Here is a 24,959-nt window from a genome sequence, read left to right as displayed (position 1 = left end):
CAGATAGCAAAAAAGTAGCAAGAGAGATATTAAGCATATCGGATGAAAACTGTTAACATTGAAAAAAATGTTGCTAGGTCAGAGTTTTGGGTCAAATCAAATATAACAGAATGGAATTTAATAGGAAAAAAATCTTATACCAAGATTCAAAAAAATCAGCTATACAAAGATGGAGATGCACATTTAGACAGCAGTTCATCTGGAAAAGACAGGCAGAGCCATGGATAGAGATCCTGACTTGAAGTCAAGAAGACCCGAGTTAGTCCTGCCTTGGACACTTACTGGCTGTTTGACCCTAGGCAAGTCATCTAACGTTTCCTCAACTGTAAAATGGGGACAATAGGGTTGTTGGGGGATCAAACAAGCCTTGAATTAACTGAACTGGAGATGGTTAGCCAGGAGAAGGCTTCGGATATCTGTGTGGGTTTAGATTTGGGATAAATGGTAACTACCTTCAAGCATCTAGAGGGTTATGATATGGAAGAGGGATTTGTCTAGTTCTGCATGGCCCTAGAGGGTAGAACTAAGATCAGAGAGTGGGAGTAAGGAAAAACCTCCTACCAATTAAGAGGTTAACCAGAAATGGCACGGATTGCTCATCTCAGGAGAGAGTCATTTCTTTATTGGGTATCTTTAATCACAGGTTGGATGATCACTGGGGTGTGCTGTCAGAAGGGTATTTGGGGAAGGGAGTCGTGGTTGTTCTGGTGCCTTTCCCTTCCATTCACACTGTGTGCGTCTTGTATGTACAACTTTTTCTTATTGTGAAACCCCACATCTTGGAAAAGTAACTCCTTCATGGGAAAGGTTGAAAGGACTGGAAACTCAGAGGTGGCAGATGAGGCAAGAGATACTGTAAGAATGTATTGCTCCCAGAAAGGATGCAGAGTAGGAAGAATTTTGTAGTACAATACACAGAGTCTACGATATCGTTTTTTTTTAAATTGTTGAATACAAGGAGCTGTATTCAGGTTGGCTTCCCTCCTAGGAGATGAAAAAAAAAAAGCTTCAAAATGCTCCATCTCTTCACCTTAAGGGGAACAATGAAGCATTCCTTAAAACAAACATTACTCCCCACCCCCAACACTGTGACAACCAACCACAGGTTTAAAAAAAGATCTGAAGTGGTAAACAGGAATCCTGACCTCTGTCAAGATGGTGGAGGGTGGAAGAATAACAGACCAAAGGAAGATCAGTGCATACTTGGAACAAAGAAGAAGGAACTAATCAATACTGGGTTGCAGTCAGGATCCAAAATGGTTTTCACATGCTAGAATGTTGGGTTGAGTCCAACAACCTGAAATTTAATAGGGATGCATGTAATGTAAAGTTCTATAACAGGCTAAAAAAAAATCCAACTTTGTTAAATACAAGACAGAGGTATAGCTCAGCAAGTCTGTTTGGAAGTGGACTGAAAAGTTTAATGAATCGGCATCGTGATAGTATCTAGGAAATAGCCCTACCACACTATGCTCTGGTCAGAGCACATTTACATTGGAAAATCCACCTCATTTTTCTAGAAATGTCACCTTTTAAGGATTTTTATTTCTCATCTACAGGAAAAACTGAAAACTACCTCTTGTGCATTAAGGCAGGCAGTAACTACTACTACTATTTAGATGTAAGGACATGGCTGAAGTAAGGACTCTCAAAAGTTTTCCCTTCTAAATCTAAAATTATTTAAAATTTCCATGGTATAAAACTGGTAGCATCATTTCTAACTTTTTCTTAAATAAGAGCCCCAAACGATTTACTTCAGTGTATGTGTAGTTCTACCGGAGAAATTACAGACCAATCAACTATCAAGCTAGACCTTTATTATTTCAGAAATAAGTACAACATATTTCTCCAATGGATAGATTAGCTATTGCTGGATAGCTGGTGATAAAACACATCTTGCCAGAAACAGTAATTATACCACTGCAACAATTTTGCACACTTAATTTCATTCATTAAAAAACCTCCAAAAATAACGTATTCTGTGTCATAAAATTACAAGCTTTACTTACAATGCAGTTGTTTCAAAATTAATAATGGACTGAGGGGGAAAATCTGTGGAAAAATTAACACTAATAAAAACAATATTTTATGAAGATAGAATTAATTTGGCCTCTAATTTTCAGCATTTAGTGCGGGAAGGATGCAGTAACATTGATCTTTGATAGTGCTGGAAAGTAAAATGACTCCACATTCTAAACATCAAACAGGATCTTTTTAAAAAAAAAAAGACAGATAAGCCACAATCTTTGACCTATGTTGAAAAAGCAACACCTGTGTCAATATACTTACTGTAGCAAGGTTGGAATAGGCAACCTATTTGATTCTTTTGAAGCTTTAAGTTTAAAGCAAAATATGTCTCAAAATAAATAGTTCTAGATGAAAAAAACAAAACAAAACAGAACTTACAAATATAAACTATGATAGGAATACTTGGGGGAGGTTAACATTTTGAGACTGGATGGACTGCCAAAGCACCTTCCCTATACTTGAAATACAAGCATCATATCGATATTCTAAAGGTACTGTGTCACCATGACACTGGCTGTCTTTTTAGGATAGATGTTTCACCTGAAAATATCAGGTGGGTGCTAATCATGTTAAAGACAGTTATACATCAACAACTAGACCTGATAAACCCTAACCACTGCCAGTTAACAAGTGGCAATCACTTAACACACTCTTATGGCTGAATCTAAAACTAGAGACAGGTGCTTTACAGCTCTCCTGGGGCTCTCTCTTGTACATACTTGACTCCTTTTTGGATGGCAATAAGAGTCTTTGTTAAATAATACTATGAAACAAGTAAAAAATATGATTAACCAACAGAATGTTGAAATAAAAGTGATACTACTGAAAAGTTTCATTCTTTTCCATTAGCAATTACTCAAAGATGAAAACTGGAAAGTTTATATGCTTATTTGCAAGAGAATGCTGAATTTATTCTCAAGAAAGGTAGAACTTGAAGCATCACATTGTACTGGAATATCTTAACATGCTGAAGCGGCTCTGAACTTCTGACTTCAACCAAAGCTGCTTGTACAAGAAATGATTTAATAAGTATACACACCAAGAACACAAGCAAGAGTATCTGATGAGGTCTGGATGGTTCAAAATGCAATCACTTCACTTCTTCCTGTTGCTCCCAGTTGCTAGCATGGTGGCTACTCGAATAAAGATATTCAGTGTATCCATGTAGATTGCTAACATCCTAAAAGAGAAAAAGAAGTTGATAATAATGTTCTAATGACAATTATTTGGTAAATTACCTAGAAGCAACTATTACAATCACATTATTTGCAATGGAAAAGGAAAATCTAAAAACAACTTTAATAAATGATTAGGCATCTGTAAATACCACTTTCCCTCTTTACCTTGTGTTTGACTTGGAATGTGGTAGAGTTGAAGAAGGACAAATTAGTCTGAAGCTCTACTATATATTTTTTTACCCTGAAAATAGTAAGTCTGCGAGGTAGCAACTGATCAGGTTTGTGTCAATCAAAGAAAGCAAAGCAACATAACTTTTAAAAACTTGCCAGACATTAGTCTGACATTTGCATTTATAAATGATGTCCCTTAACACCTCCCCCCTCTTACCGAAAACACTTTTTCCATTAGCACCACAAGCTTATCACTAATTGAAGTGTTATTTTTAGAAGAAAAATTAAAACATCAAATTTGCTGCTGGAGAGGTCACATAAACTCAAGCGTCAGAAACAAATGTAACCTATATTTCACTTTTTAAAAGGAAGCAAACAAAACACCTGATATTTTGTCAAAACCTAATGAAGAATCTTGACTTCAAATTACTATATTCCTACCACTTAAAAGACAGACCTCAGAATCTCTGAAAGAAAAATTTATGGCAATTTTTTTTTCTTTTGAATTTCAGCTGCCTCATATAGTTTGGACAATTTTCAAATATGCTATCTGCATCTTTATCACCAACTGTTAGTTAGCCTTCCTAAATACCATAATGCCAATTAAATTGCCAAACAATGCCAAATAATTATTTCTACTCTGCAAATACTCATAACTTATTAAACTGAATGACTCTACCATGCTATCATACCATATAGCTATAACTATGTTACTACAGGTAAAAATGAGTACAAAATCGAGTATCTATCTAGTACCTATCAGTTCTGTAAATAGGGGAAGAATCATGACCAAACAAGAGATTCAAATGAATAATTTGATTACATAAAGTTGAAATGCAAAGGAAAACAACTCTGAGGTATTACCCCACACCCATCAGACTGGGTAACAGAAAAGGAAAATGACAAATGTTGGATGAGATGTGGAAAAAATATGTACACTAATGAACTGCTGGCGGAGTAGTGAACTAGTTCAACCATTCTGGAATATACCCATAGGGCTATAAAACTGCATACCCTCTAGCACAGCAGTATTATCACTACTAGGTCTGTACCTCAAAGAGAGATTAAAAAAAAAAAAGGACCAAAATGTACAAAAATATTTATAGCAGCTTTTTGTAGTGGCAAAGCATTGGAAACTGAGAGGATGGCCATCAACTGGAGAATGACTGAAAAAATTATGGAATAGGAATGTGACCAAATACTATTGTGTTGAAAGAAATGATGCAGAGGATGGCTTTAGTAAGATCTGGGAAGACTTGTATGAACTGACACAAAGTAAAAAGAGCAGAAGCAGGAGAACAATTTATATAGGAATAGTACTATTGTAAAGATCTGTGAAAGACTTAGTAACCCTATAATTTCTTTTCTTTTTTTGGGGGGAGCAATCAGGTTAAGTGACTTGCAGCTAGTAAGTGTCTGCGGCCATATTTGAGCTCAGTTCCTCCTGACTCCAGGGTTGGTGCTCTACCTGCTGCACTAGTCGGCTGCCCCTGAGCCACTACAATTCTAAAGGACTCATAGTGAAAAATGTTATCTACCTCCAGAGAGAATACTGATAGACTCAGGGTGTAAGACTGAGCATGTTTTCTCTTTATTTTTTTTTTCCACGAACATAGCCAAATGCATAAATTTGTTTCAAATGATTACATATTTGTAATGGGGTTTTGTTTTCTTGACCTCTCAATGGGTAGGGGAGGGAATGGGGAAGAGAATCTGGAACCGAAAGTAAAAACTGAATTTTTAAAAAAGTGCCCATCTAAATAGAAACTGATGTTAACCCAACATTCTTTCTTTTTAAAAGTTTTCTGAAAAGAATGAAAATAGATATAAATGTGTAATTCCAGTAGCAATGCGGTAAGACAAGTTTTTCAAAGTAATTTAAACTCATTAAAAATGAAGCCAATCAGGTCAAACTATATAATACTTCTTTCAAGCTTAAAAGCCTAAAGATTATTTCATTCAACACTATTTAAAAAAAACAAACCATGAAAAAATCAACCTGCAGTTTTCTAACACTGGAAAATACTTACGAGTTAATGGGGTCATATCTTTCTGTTCCATACATGGGCATTATTTCTGCACGCTTGATGACTTTTTGGGTATCATACAGAAGGAACATGCTAAAAAGAACTAATCCACCATATATTGCCACAGAATAAAGACCAGCCCCAAGTGGAGTGGTAGGTGGCAGAAACATAGATCCTGAAATCAAAACGGAAAAAAGCAATTTTAGCATAGTCAGGCTTATAACTTTCATGTACTTTTTATTTCTGTTTATTTCCAAGACCAGAAAATAAGCACCCTGCACATTAACCAACATAATTAAGAGACTGCTACATTAAGACAACCAAAATGGAAAATTTGCCCAGTGAACAGCTATTCTTTGTAATTTTGTTGTTGTTTCATCAGTCATTTTTCAGTTGTGTCCCACTCTTTGTGACCCCATTTGGGATTTTCTTCACAAAGATAATGGAGTGGTTTGCCATTTGCTTTTTCAGCTCATTTTATAGATGAGGAACTGAGGCAAACAGGGTTAAGTAATTTGCCCAGAGTCACAAAGCTAGTGAAGTATCTCAGGCCAGATCTGAACTCAGGAAGATGAGTCTTCCTGACTCTAGGCCTGGCACTCTATCTACTGTGCCACCTAGCTGCCCATTCTTTGTAATAACCATGAATTATCCTCATATTCACAGAATCTTAAGACTTGGAGCAGGAAGAGACAGCCTTAGAGATCAATTAATCCAATCCCCTCATTTTTAGAGGCAAGAAAACTAAGGCTCAGTGAGATAAAATGACTTGGCCAAGGCAAGCAGCATCGTCAGGACTGGGTCCAGTACTCCTTCCGTTATGCTACAAAGCTCTACTCCTCATCTGTTTTATTAGGCCTCTTTTCAGGGGTGGGGAACCTTCGGCCTTGAGGCCACATGTGGTCTTCTAGGTCCTTAAGTGCCGTCTTTTGACTAAGTTCAAGTTTCACACAACAAATCCTTTTATTAAGGGGATTTGTTGTGTGAAGTTTGGATTCAGTCAAAGGGCTGCTCTTGAGAATCTAGAGGGCCACACGTGGCCTCAAGGCCGCAAGTTCTTCACCCCTGGCATAACTGATGTCTAGTGATACTTATTTAGACCAACTGTGATAATATCCATTTAAAAGCCTATTTCATAGGATGCCAGCTAATAAAAATTACATTTAATATAAATACATTTATGTAACTCCTAAAAATAATCAACCTCCTATTTAAATTATTCAAGTTATTTGTTATAAATCATGGTACAGAATAAACAGATTAAAAGTAATCATGCTTACCCAAAGAAGAAACAAAAACAACACCCAGGCCCACTCCCAGTGGTGCTCCCATGTTCAGAAATTTTTCACTTGGAGCACACATGGCTACAGTAGAGAGGCCACCCACAATGCCTGCTGTATACCAAAGAGCTTTGAGGATCAAAGGGCCACCCAACAAAGTCAAAGGGGCCACTACTGTACCCATGACACCTAGGGAAATGAAAGGAATTTAAATATTATATAAACCAATATACATTTTATGCAATTATTTAACAAGACATTTTTCTTTACTTAGGAATAAAGCTAGTAGTTGTATAGTCACAAAGCCTTATGGAGTCTCAAAAAAATTGTACTATATACCAAAATATCACTATTGTTACAAACATTCTTGGAACTACCTAAATTATACGAATATATATCACATATTACCAAAAAGTAAAAGACTTAAGAGAATATCAATCCAGATGAATAAAATTCTTTTCAACTTTTTAAACAGATGCAATCCCCAAAGACAAATTTCTTATGACAACATAAATGTACACCAATGTTGAAACAAAGCAAGCTTAAATGAGTAGCTCAAAGCTAAACATGATAGCAGATTTCATAAGCCAAATGCTGAAAGGACAAAATAGAATAAATGGAAGGATAATGATAATCTTACTTAGGCCACAAGACTCCTGTGGAAGAATAATGCTCCAGTTATATGTAAAAAGCATTTTTAAAAAAAATTGTCACACATATGTAAGTAAGCTTTTTACAAGAATTAAGGACAAAGATGATAATATTTTAAATAAACAAAAGTAAATTGTGATGTCTTCTGGAGCTAACAATATCTCTATACTAAATTGCCCGTGTAACCAATTTTGTAAAAATCTCCTATGACCATCTCCATTATTAAATAAAAGAAATGTTTAGTGTAGCTTACTATAACGACTAACTTAAAATATTTCTTCTCACTAAAGACAGGAAACTGTCAATGAATATAAGTCTCTTATACGCCATTCATGATTTGTCAGTTGCAATTCACAGCAGAATTTTGGGGTTGATAGACAAGTTCAAGTACATTTCAGTAGAAAAAAGCAAGCTCCTTATTTATGAAAACAGAAGATGTTTCATTTTTGTCTTTTGTGTCTCTTGTACTAGGTAGTGTATGAATTTAATGTCTATGAATTGATTGGTGAGAATGGTTTATATTATGCTTTTGCATTACTATACTATTCTAGAATATAAAATGAATATTTGAATTTTTAAAATGAGAAATACTAGGTATAAGAAAAAAGCATGGTTATGTTAAACACTTTCAAAAATAACTTAAGAAATTCTTAGATCCTCTAGTAATTTTGTATAAAAAAGTATGAAAACATTCTAAACAGCTATACAACAGAGGCCTGCTATTCATTTAACAACAACATAATGAGGACTATTATGTTGTATAATAGGTATGATTCATAATACCCTTTGACCCCTTTAAATAATGTGCATAGTACAATGCTGTGGTGTCACGGCCCCCTGAAAGTACCCTGCAATAGACAATCTTTTTCTGATGAGCTCAGCTCCTCTGACTTCAGCCAATCTAGTCTTCAGACAGAAGACAGAGTCTGTGGGCCCATGCTTCAAGTTTTCTGAGCTTGTGGAACTTAAGTTAATGGTCAATGTTGGCTTAAGATAACCTGGGGTCACTTTCCATGCACCCAATATTGACTTTTGTCCACCTATACTTAAAAGAGAGTCAGCAAGTATTATAAACTCATGAAGAAAATCACTTTACCATAAAAGCTAATGAAAACAATTAGGCTTGCTAAAGATGTCTTGCCTTTAGAAATTAATTGCCAATAGTAATTTCAAGAACCTCAAACACAATCCTTCAGTTTTAAGGGGGAAAAAACATATTATAGCATTTTAACTCCAGTTATTTTTTACATTAAGAAACCATCCATTTCTGTACCTTAACATACTTAACTCTAAACTCAAAATAGCTACTATTCTTGTATCAGACAAGACAGACATTATTCCTACTCTGTAGGGCTTTCGGATTTAAATGTTATCTTTTCACAAACATTAAAAATATGCTATGTCTTAACTCTTTGTACAGTTTTAAAATATAACCTTAAAGACTGATAATTTTGTTTCTATCAACATTCTACTTATCTGTAAAGGAACACTGATTTTATCACAAATTGCTTCTAAATTTAAGTAGACAACATTCCTTACAAGTTGTTTGTCTCTAATAGAGCACCGTAGAGAACAATACTTGAAGATAATTAATATATTTTTAAACCATGGAAGACATACCAGAATGGCACATCCAAGCAAGATGTTTTAGGCCTGGGCTCCGTTCATATGATATTGACCGAACCAGCACTCCAGCTCCAATCATGGCTGCAAAAGTTGCTCCAATTGTCTATAAGATGCAGAGTATTACTAGGAAAAATTATCCTTGCTTTGCTTTGTTTTTGTAAATCCAGAAATACTAAACATTACCATTTATCTTTAAGGCTTAAAAAGGGAAGATAGTATTATATATACCTCCCAACCTCAATCCAGATACGAGGTTATCTTTTCAATTTTTGAACTTTCTTTAAATATGTTTAGCAACAGCTCCCTCTGCTGTTTACATAAGTCTTAGAAATTCTTCGGAACAAGTTGGAAGAACAGTTAAGAGTCTGGGACATGTGAGGATTTTCAGGCACTACATTCAGCTTCCATTAGCAGCTGACCATCAGGCAAGTCACTTAACCCCTTACTGCTCAGGAAACTCTTTGAGACTTTAGAGTACAGATGAGTTGCCAATCTATATGGTAGAGAGAGTTTCTACTCTAGAAAACCACCAATGAACCCCATGCACCCAAATTACATTAAATTAGATCAGTATACTAACATGCTATATACCAAAGACATATTTTGTTGTAGTTTATTGTATGAAATGTGATCATTTTCTACAAAAAATTTATTCGAAACCAATTTTTCATGTTATTAACAGACATGTATATTATAGTGATTCCTCAGTTATCAGGTACAACTTGCCTTGATAATAACATTTTTCTAGATAAGAGAATTCTCAAAATAAATGATGCTTGATCTTCTAAGTGCCAATAACTGATATTATTGATGTAAATTTTTCTAAGATGTATCCTTGAATTTTCTTTAATAGAGTACACTGAACATAATTTTATGAAAGGACTGATTCTGATGTCTTTTCAAGTTCTTGATACCTCCACGTACCTGCCCTTTCACTGATTTTCCTCCAAACTGTCATGCCATTCTAACTGATAATTCTCTCTATCTTCAACATATTCTTTAACAGCTTTAAAAGAAAAAATTCCAAATGAACTTACCAACCAAGAGCCTTTCATCATAAAGGTCATTAAAGCAGGTGATCGGCTAACTGCTAAGGCAGACAATGCTGTCAAACCAACACTCCCCGCGAAATACATATAGGTGGCATGAATTCTATCCTTCACATACTGTGGCCAGATTCTGTAAGAAACAAATATGACAGATGGCTAAGACTGTTTTGGGGGTTAATTTCATGGATTTTAATATTGAGTTCTTATCACGCTTTGATTTAGTTTTAGCTAGGTAAGTCCAATAAAGCTGCAAGAAGCAGTTCCACTTTTATTAATATGTTTATTTCTATGAAGCTGACTCGTGGCAAAATATTTCTCAAGTGGCTGATGATATCTGCAGTGAGAAAACAATGAAACTTAAAGACAATGATACTTTAGGTGATTTACTTACACTGCTTTTTCAATAGCCCCAATCTCATTTGACATTCCCAAGCCATAGAAGCAGAGTGCTCCAAGACCAACAGCAGCTCCTCCAGCAACAAACCATCTTCCCATCTGATCAACTGCAGAGGACAGGAGAAAGGACTCTTAGCATCTGAATTGGCAAGTATTAATGGTATGACCTCAATGTAAAGTTTATCTTAGAAGAAACAGTATGAAAATTTGCTTTGTAGCAGTCTGATCACAACATTTTAAATCTTTTATTTAAAAAACAGGTTTTGAATATAATTTTACCTGAAGTGAATGCTAATTTATATAATCAATTTTTATAACAGAAGGTAAGGGGAAGGCTCAATTTCCTTAAGATAAAGCTTCAGTTACTTTTGCCTTTCAGCAAATTAAATCCCGACTCTACACCAAGAATCAGTAAATAACAAAATGTCATCATTCCACAACACAAATAACATTTAGTTTTAAGTTCAAAAGCTATATTCAAGCTGATTTCTTTTAAGATCATTTGTTTAGAGAAGACAAACACTATTTCCTCGGACAGTGTCTTTAAAACCATATAGTAAAATCCAGTATACCACATTTCCCTTCAAAATTGGCTACTGAATTCAATAGTTACAGAATTCTAGAATTATTAATTCTTCAATACTAATGAATGATATTGTCAAAGTTGAAAAAAACTTAGATTCACACTGTTGCCTACTTTTAAACACCCTTTCTGCTGATGGCTCGAATGCAGCTTCCTTAATTTCTTGGCCAGTTCTTCCACGTCGGACCCCAATTCTTGATTTGGTGGCATAGCCCTTATATATTTTTAAAAAAAGAAAAAAAAGTGAGTTACAAATAATATAACTAGCTTGTAAAGTGTATTTCTGCATTGGAAAAATGTGTGAGACGGAATTTTCTTTTAAGTTACTATGATAACATATCTGAAATAAAATACCTGAAATTCAATTCCACACACATTTATCAAGTACCTACTATGTGCAGGGAGGCATTCATTATGTTCAAGAGCTGGGGATACAAAGATGAAATAAGACACAAGCCACCAAGAAGCTCATGGTCTGGTGGGGAAGACAAAACATCGACACAATTTAGAAATAACAGATCCATACACTACTGTGGAATTAGAGCTATAAAAGATTATTTCCAGCTTGAGGGGAAAAAAGAAGGCTTCATGGAGGTTAATATTGGGAAGAAGGAGAGAAAAAGGCACTCCATTCTGGATACTGGCAGGGGCGTGGGGTGAAACCAGTATACAGGTATAGAGAAAGGTGAAAAGAGGACAAGAACAAGGGATGGGGAATACTGCAGTTTTGCTTCACGGGAAGGGGAGCAGTGTGAGAATGATGAAAGCATAGGTTACAGCCACAATACGGAGGACGCTGCCAGGCTAAGGAATCATATTTTATTCAGCAGGCAAGGGGTAACAATGTGACTGCATCATTAGATACACAGAGAACGAGAGCTTGTTAACTAATGGGACAGAGGGGTTGTGGGATAAGTGGCATGAGGAAAGAGAAATTCTGGATTAAGAGTCTCAAAGATTAGTAGAGTTGCAGTAAAACAGAGAGAAATAAGGGTGAGGAAGAGTAGGTTTTCTGGGAAAACAGGGAGTTCAGTTTGGATTTATTAAATTATTTCCACTGGGAAATGCAGGCTGAGCTATCCAGCACAGTTAGAGGGAAATGTGGGACTGGCATGTGGGGGAGAACAGTAGATATGGTCATCTAGATTAAGAAATTGTCCATATACCCCCAAATTCTGAATCTTCAATATCTTTATGATGCCTTCATTCTTCTAAAACTTCTCTGCAAATATCACTGCCCTCTGTATCACCAAATTCAAAGGCATTTTTTCAGTCGCTATCCTCCCTGACCTCTTCAACGACAATGTCAAACATGCTATCTCAAATGCTGTTTCCCCTATCCCATCCCTTCTAGAGGTAAAACCATTCTTTTAGCTTCCCTGCTTCTTTGATCCCTCCTCAGTCCTCTTCCTGTTCTAGTCACCCCAAGGTGCTATTCTCGTTCTTTACATACACTCTCTCCTTCAGCCATTGTATTCACCCCCACAGACTCAACTGTTATAATTATCTCTCTTGGGCTTCAGAACTGCATTTCTAACTGCCTACTTAAGACACATTTTGAATAACAGAACCTGAAGTTTACCACCAAGTCCAAGAGAATCTAGCTTTCCCAAACTTGCTCCCTTTGGTTTGTTTCTGTCAAAAGGCACTACCATTCATCCTGCTACTCACAGACAAAACCTTCAGCTCTATGACCTTTCTTATATACAGGTTAATTTCATCATGTCACCCCGCAACTCAAACATCTTTCATAGTTTTAGACTAGCTATCGAATTCTAAACTCAGCCTAGGCATGCCTCTCTATCTTTCTAGGTTTATTTCTCACCATTTATTTCCCCCATCTCATGGTCATTTCTTAGCAAACAGGGCTACTTGCTATCTTTTATCTATCACATTACATTTTACCAGCACTGTGCCTTTGACCACGCTCTTCTTTCTTATCCTAGAACAGCCGTCGTTTATGTTGTTTCACCGGAAACCCTTCAGATTCTGCCTCTAATGTTGGCTACTCATGAACCTTCCTCTGATCTTCCCATTTGGAAATGATCTTTATTCTGCTCTTGTTAACTCCACTCAAAGTATTTTACTCTATTTGTCAATCACTGACTGCATATTTGTACATATTTGTACACTTGTCTAAGTGCCATATACAGCTTGGTGGTGCAATGGATAGAGTGCTGGGACTGAAGTCAGGAAGACTTGAATTCAAATCCAGCCTTAGACACTTCCTGTGTGATCCTGGACAAGGCACTTAACCTCTGTTTGCCTTGGTTTCCTCAACTGTAAAAGAGATAATTTTTTATCTCAGAGGGTTGTTGTGAGGAATAAAATATCTGCACAGCACTTAGCCTGTAGGTACTTACAGAAACGCTTATTCTGCCCCCGCCTCCCAAGAACTCTCCCCTCTCCACAAAGCTGGATTGACACAAGGAAAGAGACCATGTCCTGCTTAGCACCATACTTTGCACACAGTATATGATACTTAATGTTTGCTGAACAAAAGGCAAAGAAAAGCTAATTATAATTAGTATGCCTAATAACTTCCATATCCCATATATTACTAAGTTATGAGACCCCAAAACAAACTATAGTTGCATTTCATTTTTTAGTGAAATTTTTGCAAACATAGTCAAAAAATTTTTTGGACTATAGTGGCATTATTACTTTTTCCAAATATAAAACTGAAAGAAAAAGATTATAACTAGATGCAATACTGCAAATTGAAGAACTCACTGGATCTAACAGTGAATAAAATGGATAAGAGGAACAGGTAAAGAGAAAGCTTTTGATCATGTTATCACTGAAAAAGAAAGGTGATTTGTGGGGACAAGGTCTGAAGCATATACACATACACACACTATATATACACATGGAAAGAGCCTGCATGTTAGATAAAAGTCATTTCGTTATGTCATAGCAATGAACCTTTGGGGTTCCCTGGTAACTCTCTTGTTGTGTCCCTGAGTGAGTCTTGTGCCTCCAGCTATGCTGCAAGTCACCCTTTCTTACTGTCTCAGGAGTGCTTCTGTATGAGATATAAAGGGACTGGGAGTTTATGCTGTCTCCTTGCTTAGTGAATAATGTTTTCAAAGAAGGTTCTACAAAATGTTGAATAAATTCAAATTTTACTTACTCTGTTGGATTGCAAGAGCCATTGATTTGTCTTCAGAACGGAATTCCTCAGAACAGGAGAGGTCTTTGTAAGTGCTGTGTGGAGAGTACTGGAAGGTAGGGTCAGGGTCCGCAGACACACAAACCTTGCTGCCAGCATGGTGTTGCAACAGGTTCACTGATTATTTCTGAAATGCTTTTAAAAATTAAGATCTATTAGGTAAAATAAAGCCCTGGGGTGGAAAAATCTCAGAAAGGTTACACTTCTAAATTCTTATTTAAAATTCTGGAGTAGGAAGTGGGAAGGCCCCAAGCTTTCTGCTCCTTAGTAGTCTGTGTGACCTTAGGCGACAAATATTTCTCACCCTCCTTCTTGGGCCTCAATTTCCCTCTCTGTAATATCAAATGGTGTTGGCCTCACATACTAAACATATTAGTATAAGAATCAAGACAACCTTATATAGTTGTCTCTTTTTAAGCATGGCTAAGGGGAGGGCATTTATGTAAGTGCCTACTATGTGCTTGGTAGTGTGCCAAGTACTTTACAAATATCCTGGGGGGGAGGGGGAGGGAAGAGAGAGGGGAAATAAAGTAAATAGCAAACAACTTTTTGCTTTCCAGGAATTTCAATTGAAACATTGGGAGGGAGAAATGAAACTCTTAGTTGCTGCTGTTTCTAAATTTGAGTGATAAACAATTGCTGTTGTTTACCACACAAAGCCACCATTCTTTATCAAGTCTCAATCTCTTCACCATCTAGCCATGTCAATTTCCCTAATGCTGACCACCTATAGAATTCACTGTGGTATTTAATATTATACTAAAAGGCAGTATAAGTTTAAAGGCTTAAATATTATGCACTTAATGTAGAATGAGATTTCAGTGCTTTATGAACAAGGATTTTATATTTTTTTTGCATAAAACCACAGTATTTACCTATCTAGCCCACAGTAGGCAAAAACTATTTGACGTGAGTCATGAACCAGTCATACTTAGTATAATGAATGCCTTTTATAAAAATCACATACCATTATCCTGAAAGGCACTGGAAAAAACGGTCCCTTAAATCAGAGGTTTTAGGACCAAATGAAAATATGGATTGGTGATTATATTTTAAAATCTGCTTGTAGCTTAAGAGACTGACCTAGCCTTTCTGGCATAGTTTTAATTAACTGGTAACTGTCCTCTATGGGGAATGCTAACATCATAGGGCATTATCACATTCTCAAGGAGTTAATATTTAAGTCAAATAATTTACTCAAGATCACAGCTTTTTTTAGTTTAGAAAGTATCAGACAGTAACAATTTCATTTATATATCACACAAACCAGGACATACCACCATAAGGCATAATCCATAACACGTTTCATATGTCTAACCCATGAACTTTTACTTAAATACTCAGAACGATTTGAACTTATTTCCCTCGCACCAAAAATTACCACAAAGTTTTGCTGGGGTCAGATGTCCTATGGTGCTTCCCAATCATAAGTATGTTACCTGATGCCAAGGAAAATGGGGCTTGGATAACTCCAGGGCTTATGATATAATGGGCTGGGCAACTGGTGTCAGGTGTCTCAACTTCCTGTTATCAGTTTCTTTCATGGACTAGCAATAGTAGCAGCAACTGCCCCCACAGTTAATCGATCAATCAACAAGCATTTATGAAGCTCCTACTATGTGCCAGGCACACTGTGGTAAATACTACGGGATACAAAGCAAAGTAAAAGACACTCCCTGCCCTGGAGAAACTTATTATTGTTGTTTGTCCTTCCTTCTTGAAGAGGACCATGTCATCAGGGAGGTGATGCAATGGCATGCAAGTGAATTGGATTCAAGTGAGGGAGGGCTGTGCAAAGTCACTGGCCTTCTCTTCTGCAGCCATCTGGGTCCAGTGGCCAGACAGAGATGGAGATGGCCCAGGATGCAGTGGGAGACCTTGGCTTTTTTAAGCAGTTCTCAGTTTGACTGAGGCAAAGCCCATTAAGGCTAAACAAGAAATAAGGCAGAGAATGGCCTCCTTACCTAGTTTCAAAAAAAAAAATTCAATGGGGGGGGAAGGTGGAGGGGTTTCTGGCCGAAACAGAAACTGCTATTTACATTTACTCTGAGCCAATCAGGGCCCAAACCAAGTAGGGCTGGGACTGGGACTTATTGTTGGCCAGTCAATGAGAGTCAGAGTGATTTAAGGCTCGTCCTTAAAACATTTTTTTTTTCAGAGATCAAAATTTATATTCCCTTTGGACAGACCACCCGCAGATAAGGGCATTAGTATATGTGGACAGAGGGAAGGGAAAGAAAAAAAGGAGAAGAAAGCTGTGTTGTCAAACTGTCCAGTCTGGTCACTAGTGGGGCAACAACTTTTCCATTCACAGAGGTTGGTGGTCCTTCATTCTAGAAGAGGACCATGACATTGGGCTTATTACAAGAACACCAAACCACTAAGTTGAGGGAATACTACCAGTGAAAGATGTACTCAGAAATTTTCACTTAATTACATCAGGAGTGTTTACAACCCTAGAACGTCAAGGTCAGGAACCAATAGGTGCTGTAAATTCCTCCTTAAGACAGATGAAGGCGAGGATGTCCGGTGAATTACCCTGCTGCCCAAGGCCAGAAGTAAAACACACACATGCCTCTTGACTGAAAGTGGGGAGGGAGCACTTCCTGTCTTCACTCCCAAGACCATGAAAACTGTTACCACCTCCTCCCCTATTCCCATGGAAGCCATGGGAATGGGCAGCCTGGTCTAATGAACAGGATGAGCATTGGTTCCAGTCCAGGACTTGCATTTGGTATTTTATCTGTTCTTGGGCAAGTCATGTTACCTCTACTGGCCTGAGCTTCCTGTCTGTAAAATGAGGGGAGTCTGGTTAGATGATCTCGAAGGTCTGTGGATCAAGTCAGCAAACACACATTAAGCCCCACTGTGTGCCAGGCCCCATGCTAAGTGCTATGACCTTCTGGGGGTTTATTTAACCTTTCCTTTTTCCGTTCGGGCAGCGCCCAAGGGAAGGGGGCCTTGGGGCGAGACTGCCTTCGGGAATGACTCAGCACAGCATCCCGCCGCCCAGGTGGATCCCCGCCCCCTCTACTCTTGGACAAAGAAAAGGCCCCAAGTTCTGCCCCTTACTTGCGGTCTGACCTTAGGCCGCAGGCGTTTCTCACTCCCCCCCCCTTGGGTCTCAGTTTCTCCCTCTGTAACATGATGGAGATGGCTTCGGTGACCTCTAGGTCCTACGATCTGACCTTGGGAAGTCTCTTCCTCAGCCCCAGGCCTCAGTTTCTCCCTCTGTAACACGACGGGCATGGTATCGGTGACCATTACTAGGCCTAACGGTCTAACTTTGGGGAAGTCGTTACCCACCACCCCAAAACTTCAGTTTCCCTTTCGGTAAAGTAAATGGGGGGTGGGCTGGACGAACTCTAAGGCCCCTCCCCGGTTTCCTGACCCCAGCCTCCCTTTTCCGAAGGAGGGGAGATGAAAAAGGATAAGGGGGCGGTGACGCAGGCACACAGTCGCAGCCCCCAACGGTTCCCAACAGCCCCACTGGGGCAGGGCAGGCAAGGAGGGGAGCGGGGAGGTGGGTGGGGAGATCGGGGTACCTCACTCCTGCTGGTCTGTTCAGCGGCGCGTGCGGCCTCCTGATCTGGTCAAAGGCGCAAACGCCAGACCCTCCACCCCGCCCTCCGCCTCCGCCACCACCTCCTTCGTCTTCTTTCCTTCCTTTCGTGCCCGAGCGGCGTGCGTATTTCCTAGAGGCCACGCATAGAGCGAACGGTCAGAAGGAGCCAATCAGGAGGAGGCCGCTGCCGGCGGAAGGGCGGGCCCAAGGGCGAAGAGCCAGTCGCAGTCTCTTGGAAGGCTGGCGCGATGACGTATCCCTGCGTCACAGTGCGGGATGGTGGCGACGCCTGGGGAAGCAGGCGCGTCCATGTTAGGTGGGGGCAGTGTAGCTGTCCAGTCACGTGGCCTCTCCTCCGTTCCGCTCTCTCCTGGGCTTCCCCACCAGTTTCCAGAGAGTTCCTAGGGAGTCGCAGGCACCAGCCCAAGTTGCATTTGAACCTCACCCCAAATGTTTTAAGCCCCCAGGCATACACTTCGCACACAATTAACTCCTATTAAGCCTGGGGAGGCTTTGGGGACCTGGAGCCTGGTGAACCTGAGTTCAAATCCTGTCTCAGACACCTGTTACCTCTATGACCTCCCAAGTCCCTAACATCTGCTTAGCTCAGTTTCAACATCTGTAAAATAGGGATAACAAATTTCTACAGTGGTTGTGCCGATAAAATGAGATATTTGTAAAGTGCTTTTCAAGCCTTATGATGCTACATAAATGCTATTGTGAGAGATGGTTTCTCAGAAGTGAAGCCTCCTCCAAGGGTCATTAGTTCTTGTTAATGGTTCTGGTATTGACTAAGTGAAGACCCTCAGAATATAAGACCGCCTACCTTAGCCTTCTCCTTCCCCTACTCTTAGATAGTGTTAGCAGAAATTCCTGAGTCATAAGAGCATCCTATCTCATTCTCTAGCTAGTTATATGACCTTGGTAAAAGGCTGCTGAAACTGTGAGGCCCTGAAAAGGGGAACATGCTAACATAATTTCTATACCTCTTTGTTCTCTCTGTTACTGGGGTAGTTTTTACATGAATAGAGTGTATACCTGAGGCTCAGTCAACAAGCCGAGGAGAAGGGGGTTAGGGTGGACTGCTGAGTTAGGGTCTATATAATCTTGCCTTAAACAAAAGAGCACTCACACTCTCTGGGGCAGCTTAGGCAGCACGGGGGTGCACTTTCTCAAGAAAGTCAATGAAGAGATCAATGTGAGATCTCTCAGATGGACTGAGTGTCCCAATGTCTTAGACTGTTGCAAACTCAAGGTGGGTTACACTAACCTGAATAGGCCTAAGTTTCAGGTTCCTACAAATCACATTATTTGTATGGTTCCATCAACATTCAGTAATGGCTAATTACTAAATAAGGATAAATAGCTAGGATTGGTAGTATTATAATGTGGTTTCTTGTTTCTGGGGTAGATTTTCATGTTTTAGATTGTAAAGGTGAAATTCCTGTCCAATGGAAATTCAAAGCCAGTGGTGGGTGGGTATCTCTGAGTTAGGGCTATATAACCTTTGTCCTCGCCTTTGTGCCTTGCCTGACTTCCCTGGGACTGCCCAATGAAGCAGACGCCCACTTCTTGCGAGAACGTAATAAATCTTTCAATGGTTCTATTTTTCATTCCCCTTTCTCCTGCTCTCGGTCGGCCAACAATTCTCTTTATGCACCTTCTTGTTTACTCTCTACCCACTCCCTCCCCTAACCCACCATTTAGCAATGGGAATTTGATCCAAAAGTGGATGATTTCTGCTGGAATTTTAGAAAAGCCTTTGGAAGTCTCGGACCACCTTAGCGGTTAAAACAACAAAACAAAACCAGTTAATAGCTCAAAGAGATCTTCCCCTTATTGTCTTTCAGGTCTGGATCCAGTATCTATTCTTTCAGAATCTGAATCACAATCAAGTTTTTGAAATGGCCAAAGGAGAAGAATTTGTGGCAATATACTATTTAAGCATCCTAAACTTTCTCTCCTAAGGGCAGTGATTCTCTGGATTGGCTACAGCTAGGACCTAGAAATGGGGCCCATTGCACCAGACCACTGACTGTCCTCAGAAGGGGGTGGTAGCAACAGAAGAAAAGCCTGAAGCCAACCTGGTTGTGGTCTGGGCCACAGACATGAAGAGCAGCAGATGAGAAGTTGACATTATTATTAAAAACCACGATGTGACTATTCAGTGAGTACTACGACTAAGAAGGATGGAGTTAGACACGATTTCTGAATGGTTTGTACCTGTTTAGATTTAGGCATATCACCGTGCAGGTCTTCACAAGTAACAGATGGATTCCTATAAAGTGGCTTAGGTAGGATCATAATCTTCAGAGTTGTAAGTGGGGGAGGGAGTAGTTAGGGTGGATAATTTAGAGGTGATTGTTGCCGGGCCTTCCCTCATCCTAATGCACCTTTTTGTCCTTCACAAACTTACAAACTTCACTGTGGTAAAAAAGGAGAATTGAGGCTTACTCCTCTCACAGGTGACTGACAACCATGATTAGCCCAACACTCCTCCCTTGCACCAGGTGGAAGAACCTGATGATAATGACAGGTTAGTGACATCAAATACTACTGATTAAGTTGTCCTATCTCTCCATATCATATGAAAAGTAACAAAGACATATATAGCCTTTGTCCTCTGGGAGCTTTTGATGCAAGAGAAAGGTCTACACAAAGGTCCTCAAGACAAAAATTAGACAGCAAACAAGTTAGGGTTCAATAAAATTTCTTTGGATCTAGGAGCCAGTCCCCAGATATATTTCTTTATTTATTTTCAAAAGAGAAAAAAATTAAATGAAAAATAGTCCCTGATCTAAAAGAATTTACATTTTACAATAGCCACAAAGGTAAATAAATTGAAGATAATTTGAGGATAAAGCACTAACTAACCTCTAGGGATGGGGTTCTTGACTTTTTTGTGTGTGTCCTGGACTCCTTTGGCAGTCTTGCAGAAAAAAATGTTTTGAAATGCATAACATAAAATCATTGGATGACGTAGGAAGCCAATTATATTGAAATACAGTTATCAAACTTTTTTTAATAAACAAGCTCATGGACTGCAGGTTAAGAACTCCTGCTCTAGGATTCTGAGAGGTGCACATGGGTAGGGGTTCCATTAGAATGCTGTGTTAACAAGAACTTTTTTTTCCATATTCCTAGCTGACAGTGCTTCTATAAAAATAAAAGTTTTGTTTTTCTATTTAGAGATGACCCTGACTCCAGGAGAGGTATCTTATAACAAAATAAAAAAAATTAAGTAAAACTAATAATACAAAGGCCTTATTTGAAAGGGCATGTGACATTCCACATCTATAACACCTCCCCCATCTGTTTTAAATTGTTTATAAAAATTAACAGAAGTCTTATTTTCTCTCCCTCTCATCTCTTATTGAAAAAAGAGAAAAGAAAAATTCATTGTAACAAATTGTATAGCCATACAAAATAAATTCCCTCACTGGCTGTATAGAAACATACGTCTCTTATTTTGTACCCTAAATGTGCCATCTCTCTGTTATGAGTTGTTTCATCATTGGTCCTTTGGTGTCATGGATGGTCATTGTATTGACCAGAGTTCTTAACGGCTCTTGAGAGTTGTTTGTCCAGACGGTGTTGTTGTTATTGTAGGAATTGTTCTCCTGGTTTTGATCCTTTTGTTATTCACCACTTTATAAAAAGTCTCCAAAATTATTTAGTTCTTTTATACTGTTTGTGTTAAGAGCATAAATTGTTCTAGTTTTGCTTACTTTACTCTGTGACAGTTCGTATAAGCTGTTCCATGTCTCCATGAAATTATCTATTTTCTCATATCTTACAGCACAATAGTATTCAACTTATCCAGATATTCCTAAATTTATGGGCATGCTTTTAGTTTCTAGCTTTTTTCTACCACCAAAACAGCTGCAATAAATATTTTTTGTACTTATAGGGCCTTTCCATATCTCTTTGATCCCTTTTGGGTATAGGTCTAGCAGTAGTATAGCCGGGTCAGAGGGTATGTGCTTTTGCTAGGTAGCATAATGGATAAACCCCTGGGCCTGGAGTCAGGAAGACCTGAATTCAAATTCAGCCTCAGACGCTTGCTAACTGCATGACCCTGGGAAAGTCACTTAGTCTCTGTTTGCCTTGGTTTCCTCATCTGTAAAATGGGGATGATAATAATAGTACCTACCTCCCAGGGTTGTTGGGATAATCAAATGAAATAATAGTTGTAAAGGGCTTAGAGCTCTTGGTGCATAGTAAATGCTTTATAAATGTTAGCTACTGTTATTATCATCATCATCATCATCATCATCATTACTATTATTGCTGACTAGAGCAGAAAGTGGGAAAAGAGCATTGTAACTGATTTTCTGAGAAACAGAATTTAAATTTAATCTTGAGAAGAAATATGACGTTTTAATTGGTATCTGGAGTGACATACATGGTAAAACTGTTTCTGGCAGTGAAGAGAGATCATCTACTGTTATACTGAGGATTTTAGGTGACTAGCTATGAACTTTCTTATAGCCAAAATATTATAAATAGTTACTATCATTTTACTTTTGATTTCATTTGTTAATTGTATATAAGTAACTACTTTTGAGAAAGGAGTTTTCTCTATCCAGTAAATAATATTTAATACCCAGGGCTGAGGGTCCAGCTAATTAATTAGCTAGTGAGAAAGCAGTTGCAATTTTATTAATTCCAAAGGAAATATCCAAATGTAGCTCTGGATCATTCTAGAACTCAGGTTTATAAAATTAAATTTGAGAACAAGTCAAATGTCAGGGTGCCCTGTAAGTTAGTTTATCCAAATACAATGTTTGACTATCCAAATATTTTGCATATAATTATTCATGTACATGTTGCTCTCCCATAGAATGCTAGCATCTTGAGGGTAAGAACTGTGCAGTTTTTGTCTTTGTAGCTTCAATAGTTAATAGTGCATGACATACAACAGACCCATAATAATGCTTATTGATTAAATGATTACATTTTTAGGTATGAACAGGGAGTCAGGAGATGAAATGTGGAGTTCATTCAAATAGTTTATGGGACAGGTTGGCTGAAACATAGAATGTGTGAAGGGAATTAGTGTGAAATATCTGGAAAGGTAGGCTGGAGCCAGACTACAAGGCATTCAATGCCATGCTGAGGAGATCTTATCTTAGGTACAAGCTTCTTTTTGTGCCTTCTGTCCAGGTCTGGTGGACAGAATTTTATGAATGATTTCCAGGGCAGATGCATCATGGTTTTGTATGAGAGTAAAAGGACAACATTTTCTTTTTTGTTTCTACTTATTATCCTGATGAGGCCCACAACTGTTGCCCTGAAGCAGCCCTTTAAATCGATGCCTCATTAGTGCATCCTAGATCTCTTTCTTGGGTTGAATCAACCCAGAGCTTATCATCCCATGAAAATACGGTTTGGAATCTTTTTCTTGAATTTCACTTGCCATACTCTAGAATTTTTTTGGCAAAAAGTAGAACCCAAGCCATATTCATTCTTTTCTTCTTTTTGTCATCTATTAATTTTGACCAGGTAAATAGCAATTGTTTCTGTTCTGGCCAGAAACTCTGAGGGTCTTCCCCTGCCAGGCTGATTCTTTTGTGAAGGCAAATTAAGTTGTCTTTTGCCTCAATTCTTACTTAGCCTTTAATTACAGAGTGCGTGTTACCTCAGACAAACTGAGACCTGAGAGATACCTTAGCTTAAAAAGGCCAAGATCTCCTACTGCACCCAAGGCCATCTCCAGTTGTCCTGATCTATTCTTGCCCTGGAGGAAAGAACGAGGCTGATGATTTTGCCTTGCTCTGCCTCACTTAAATCCAGTTCACTTGCAAGCCAAGACATCACCCTCCTGCTGACATTCTTTAAGAACAAAAGAGGAACGACAACAACAACTGCTCTGGCCAAGTTTTCTTTTTAGTAAGTATATGATTAAAGGGAGGAAAACATCCTTTTGTGTTATTTTAAAACAGATCATAGGCTTAGTTTAAAAAAGATAATACTTTGATCCTTCTTTGATGAAATTGTACTCCCTCTAAAGATGCAAAGCACTAACTGGTTGTCCATCCTCTGTAACTCTTATCCAGGTCCTCTAGTAAATCCTGCACAGGTATCTGCTCAATGTGCTGGTGGCCTTCCTCTAGATTTCTTGAAAAATAATACATGATGAAAATAGAAGAGGGAGCCCATCAGAGTAGATTGTTGTTGTTGTTTATACTTCCTTCTTAAAGAGGCCCATGACATCAGGAAGATGATGCCATGACTTGTAAATGAATTGGATTTAAGTGAGGGAGGGCTGTGCAAAGTCACCAGCCTCACCTTCTCCTCTAGAGCCATCTGGGTCCAGTGGCAAGATATAAATCAAGATGACTGGAGATGCAGTGGGAGATCTTGGCCTTTTTAAACCAAGGTCTTTCTGAGTTCTCACTTTGACTGAGGCAATGTCCATTCAGTGATTAAGGCTGTTTAAGAAATGAGCCAAGGAATGGCCCCTTTGAGAGGGGAAGACCCTCAGGGTTTCTGTCCAAAACAGAAAAATTACTATTTGCATTTACTCTGAGCCATCAGGGCCCAAACAATGACCACTAAGTGGTCCTTGGACTAGAACCTATTGTTGGCCAATCAATGAGAGCCAGAGTGAATTGGGTTTAAGGTGTGGTCTTTAAGAAAGAAATCTAGCCAGTAAACCCCAAGATATCTTGCTAGGTTTCAGCCATCAAAATTTACATTCCTTTAGGCAGAGCATCCATATGGACAGAGGGAGAGGAAGAATGAAAGAGAGGAGAGGAGAGGAGCTGAGTTGCCCAACTCCAACTGGCTAGTTCAGTCCCCAGTGGGGCAAGCTCATGACTAAAAGACTGTTGTTTGTCTTTCCTTCTTGAAGAGGACCATGACATCAGGAAGATGGTGCCATGACTTGCAATTGGATTTAAGTGAGGGAGGGCTGCCTCACTTTCTCCTCCAGAGCCATCTGGGTCTGGATATAGATCAGGACAACTGGAGATGGCCCCCTCATAGCAGATAGAGAACCAGCCTCAGAGTCAGAAAGATATGGGCTCAAGAACTACGTCTGGGGGCAACTACTTGGTGAAGTAGATAGAGCATTGGCCCTGGAGTCAGGAGGACCTGAGTTCAAATTTGGCCTCAGATACTTATTAACACTTATTAGTTGTGTGAACCTGGGCACATCACTTAACCCCTATTGCCTCCAAAAGAAAACAAAAACAATCTCTGACATATATTGGATATGACCGTGTTTAA

The 24,959-nt window shown here is 38.7% G+C and overlaps 1 protein-coding gene across 1 annotated transcript; it reads right to left on the bottom strand.

The window, feature by feature from the left end:
* Window positions 1–1,797: 1,797 nt before the first annotated feature.
* Window positions 1,798–17,816, bottom strand: GHITM (growth hormone inducible transmembrane protein). Its single transcript, XM_020996813.2, has 9 exons — window positions 17,707–17,816; window positions 14,123–14,296; window positions 11,104–11,203; window positions 10,402–10,513; window positions 9,999–10,140; window positions 8,956–9,064; window positions 6,685–6,873; window positions 5,408–5,579; window positions 1,798–3,208 (listed from the first exon to the last, which is right to left on the bottom strand). The coding sequence occupies exons 2-9, from the start codon at window positions 14,258–14,260 to the stop codon at window positions 3,124–3,126; spliced, it is 1,047 nt and encodes a 348-aa protein (XP_020852472.1). The 5' UTR covers window positions 14,261–14,296; window positions 17,707–17,816; the 3' UTR covers window positions 1,798–3,123.
* Window positions 17,817–24,959: the final 7,143 nt, after the last annotated feature.

This window comes from Phascolarctos cinereus, unplaced genomic scaffold, assembly GCF_003287225.1.
Source record: "Phascolarctos cinereus isolate Bilbo 61053 unplaced genomic scaffold, phaCin_HiC Scaffold_3;HRSCAF=262, whole genome shotgun sequence".
Lineage (NCBI taxonomy): Eukaryota > Metazoa > Chordata > Mammalia > Diprotodontia > Phascolarctidae > Phascolarctos > Phascolarctos cinereus.
This window is presented reverse-complemented; position numbering and strand designations above follow the sequence as displayed.

Coding starts and splice junctions, on each gene's coding strand:
- GHITM (XM_020996813.2), bottom strand. CDS start 14,260: ATGCTGGCAGCAAGGTTTGTGTGTCTGCGGACCCTGACCCTACCTTCC. Junction 9,065..9,998: donor TGATGAAAGGCTCTTGGTTG/GTAAGTTCATTT, acceptor TGCATCTTATAG/ACAATTGGAGCAACTTTTGC. Junction 6,874..8,955: donor TGCTTGGATGTGCCATTCTG/GTATGTCTTCCA, acceptor TCATTTCCCTAG/GTGTCATGGGTACAGTAGTG.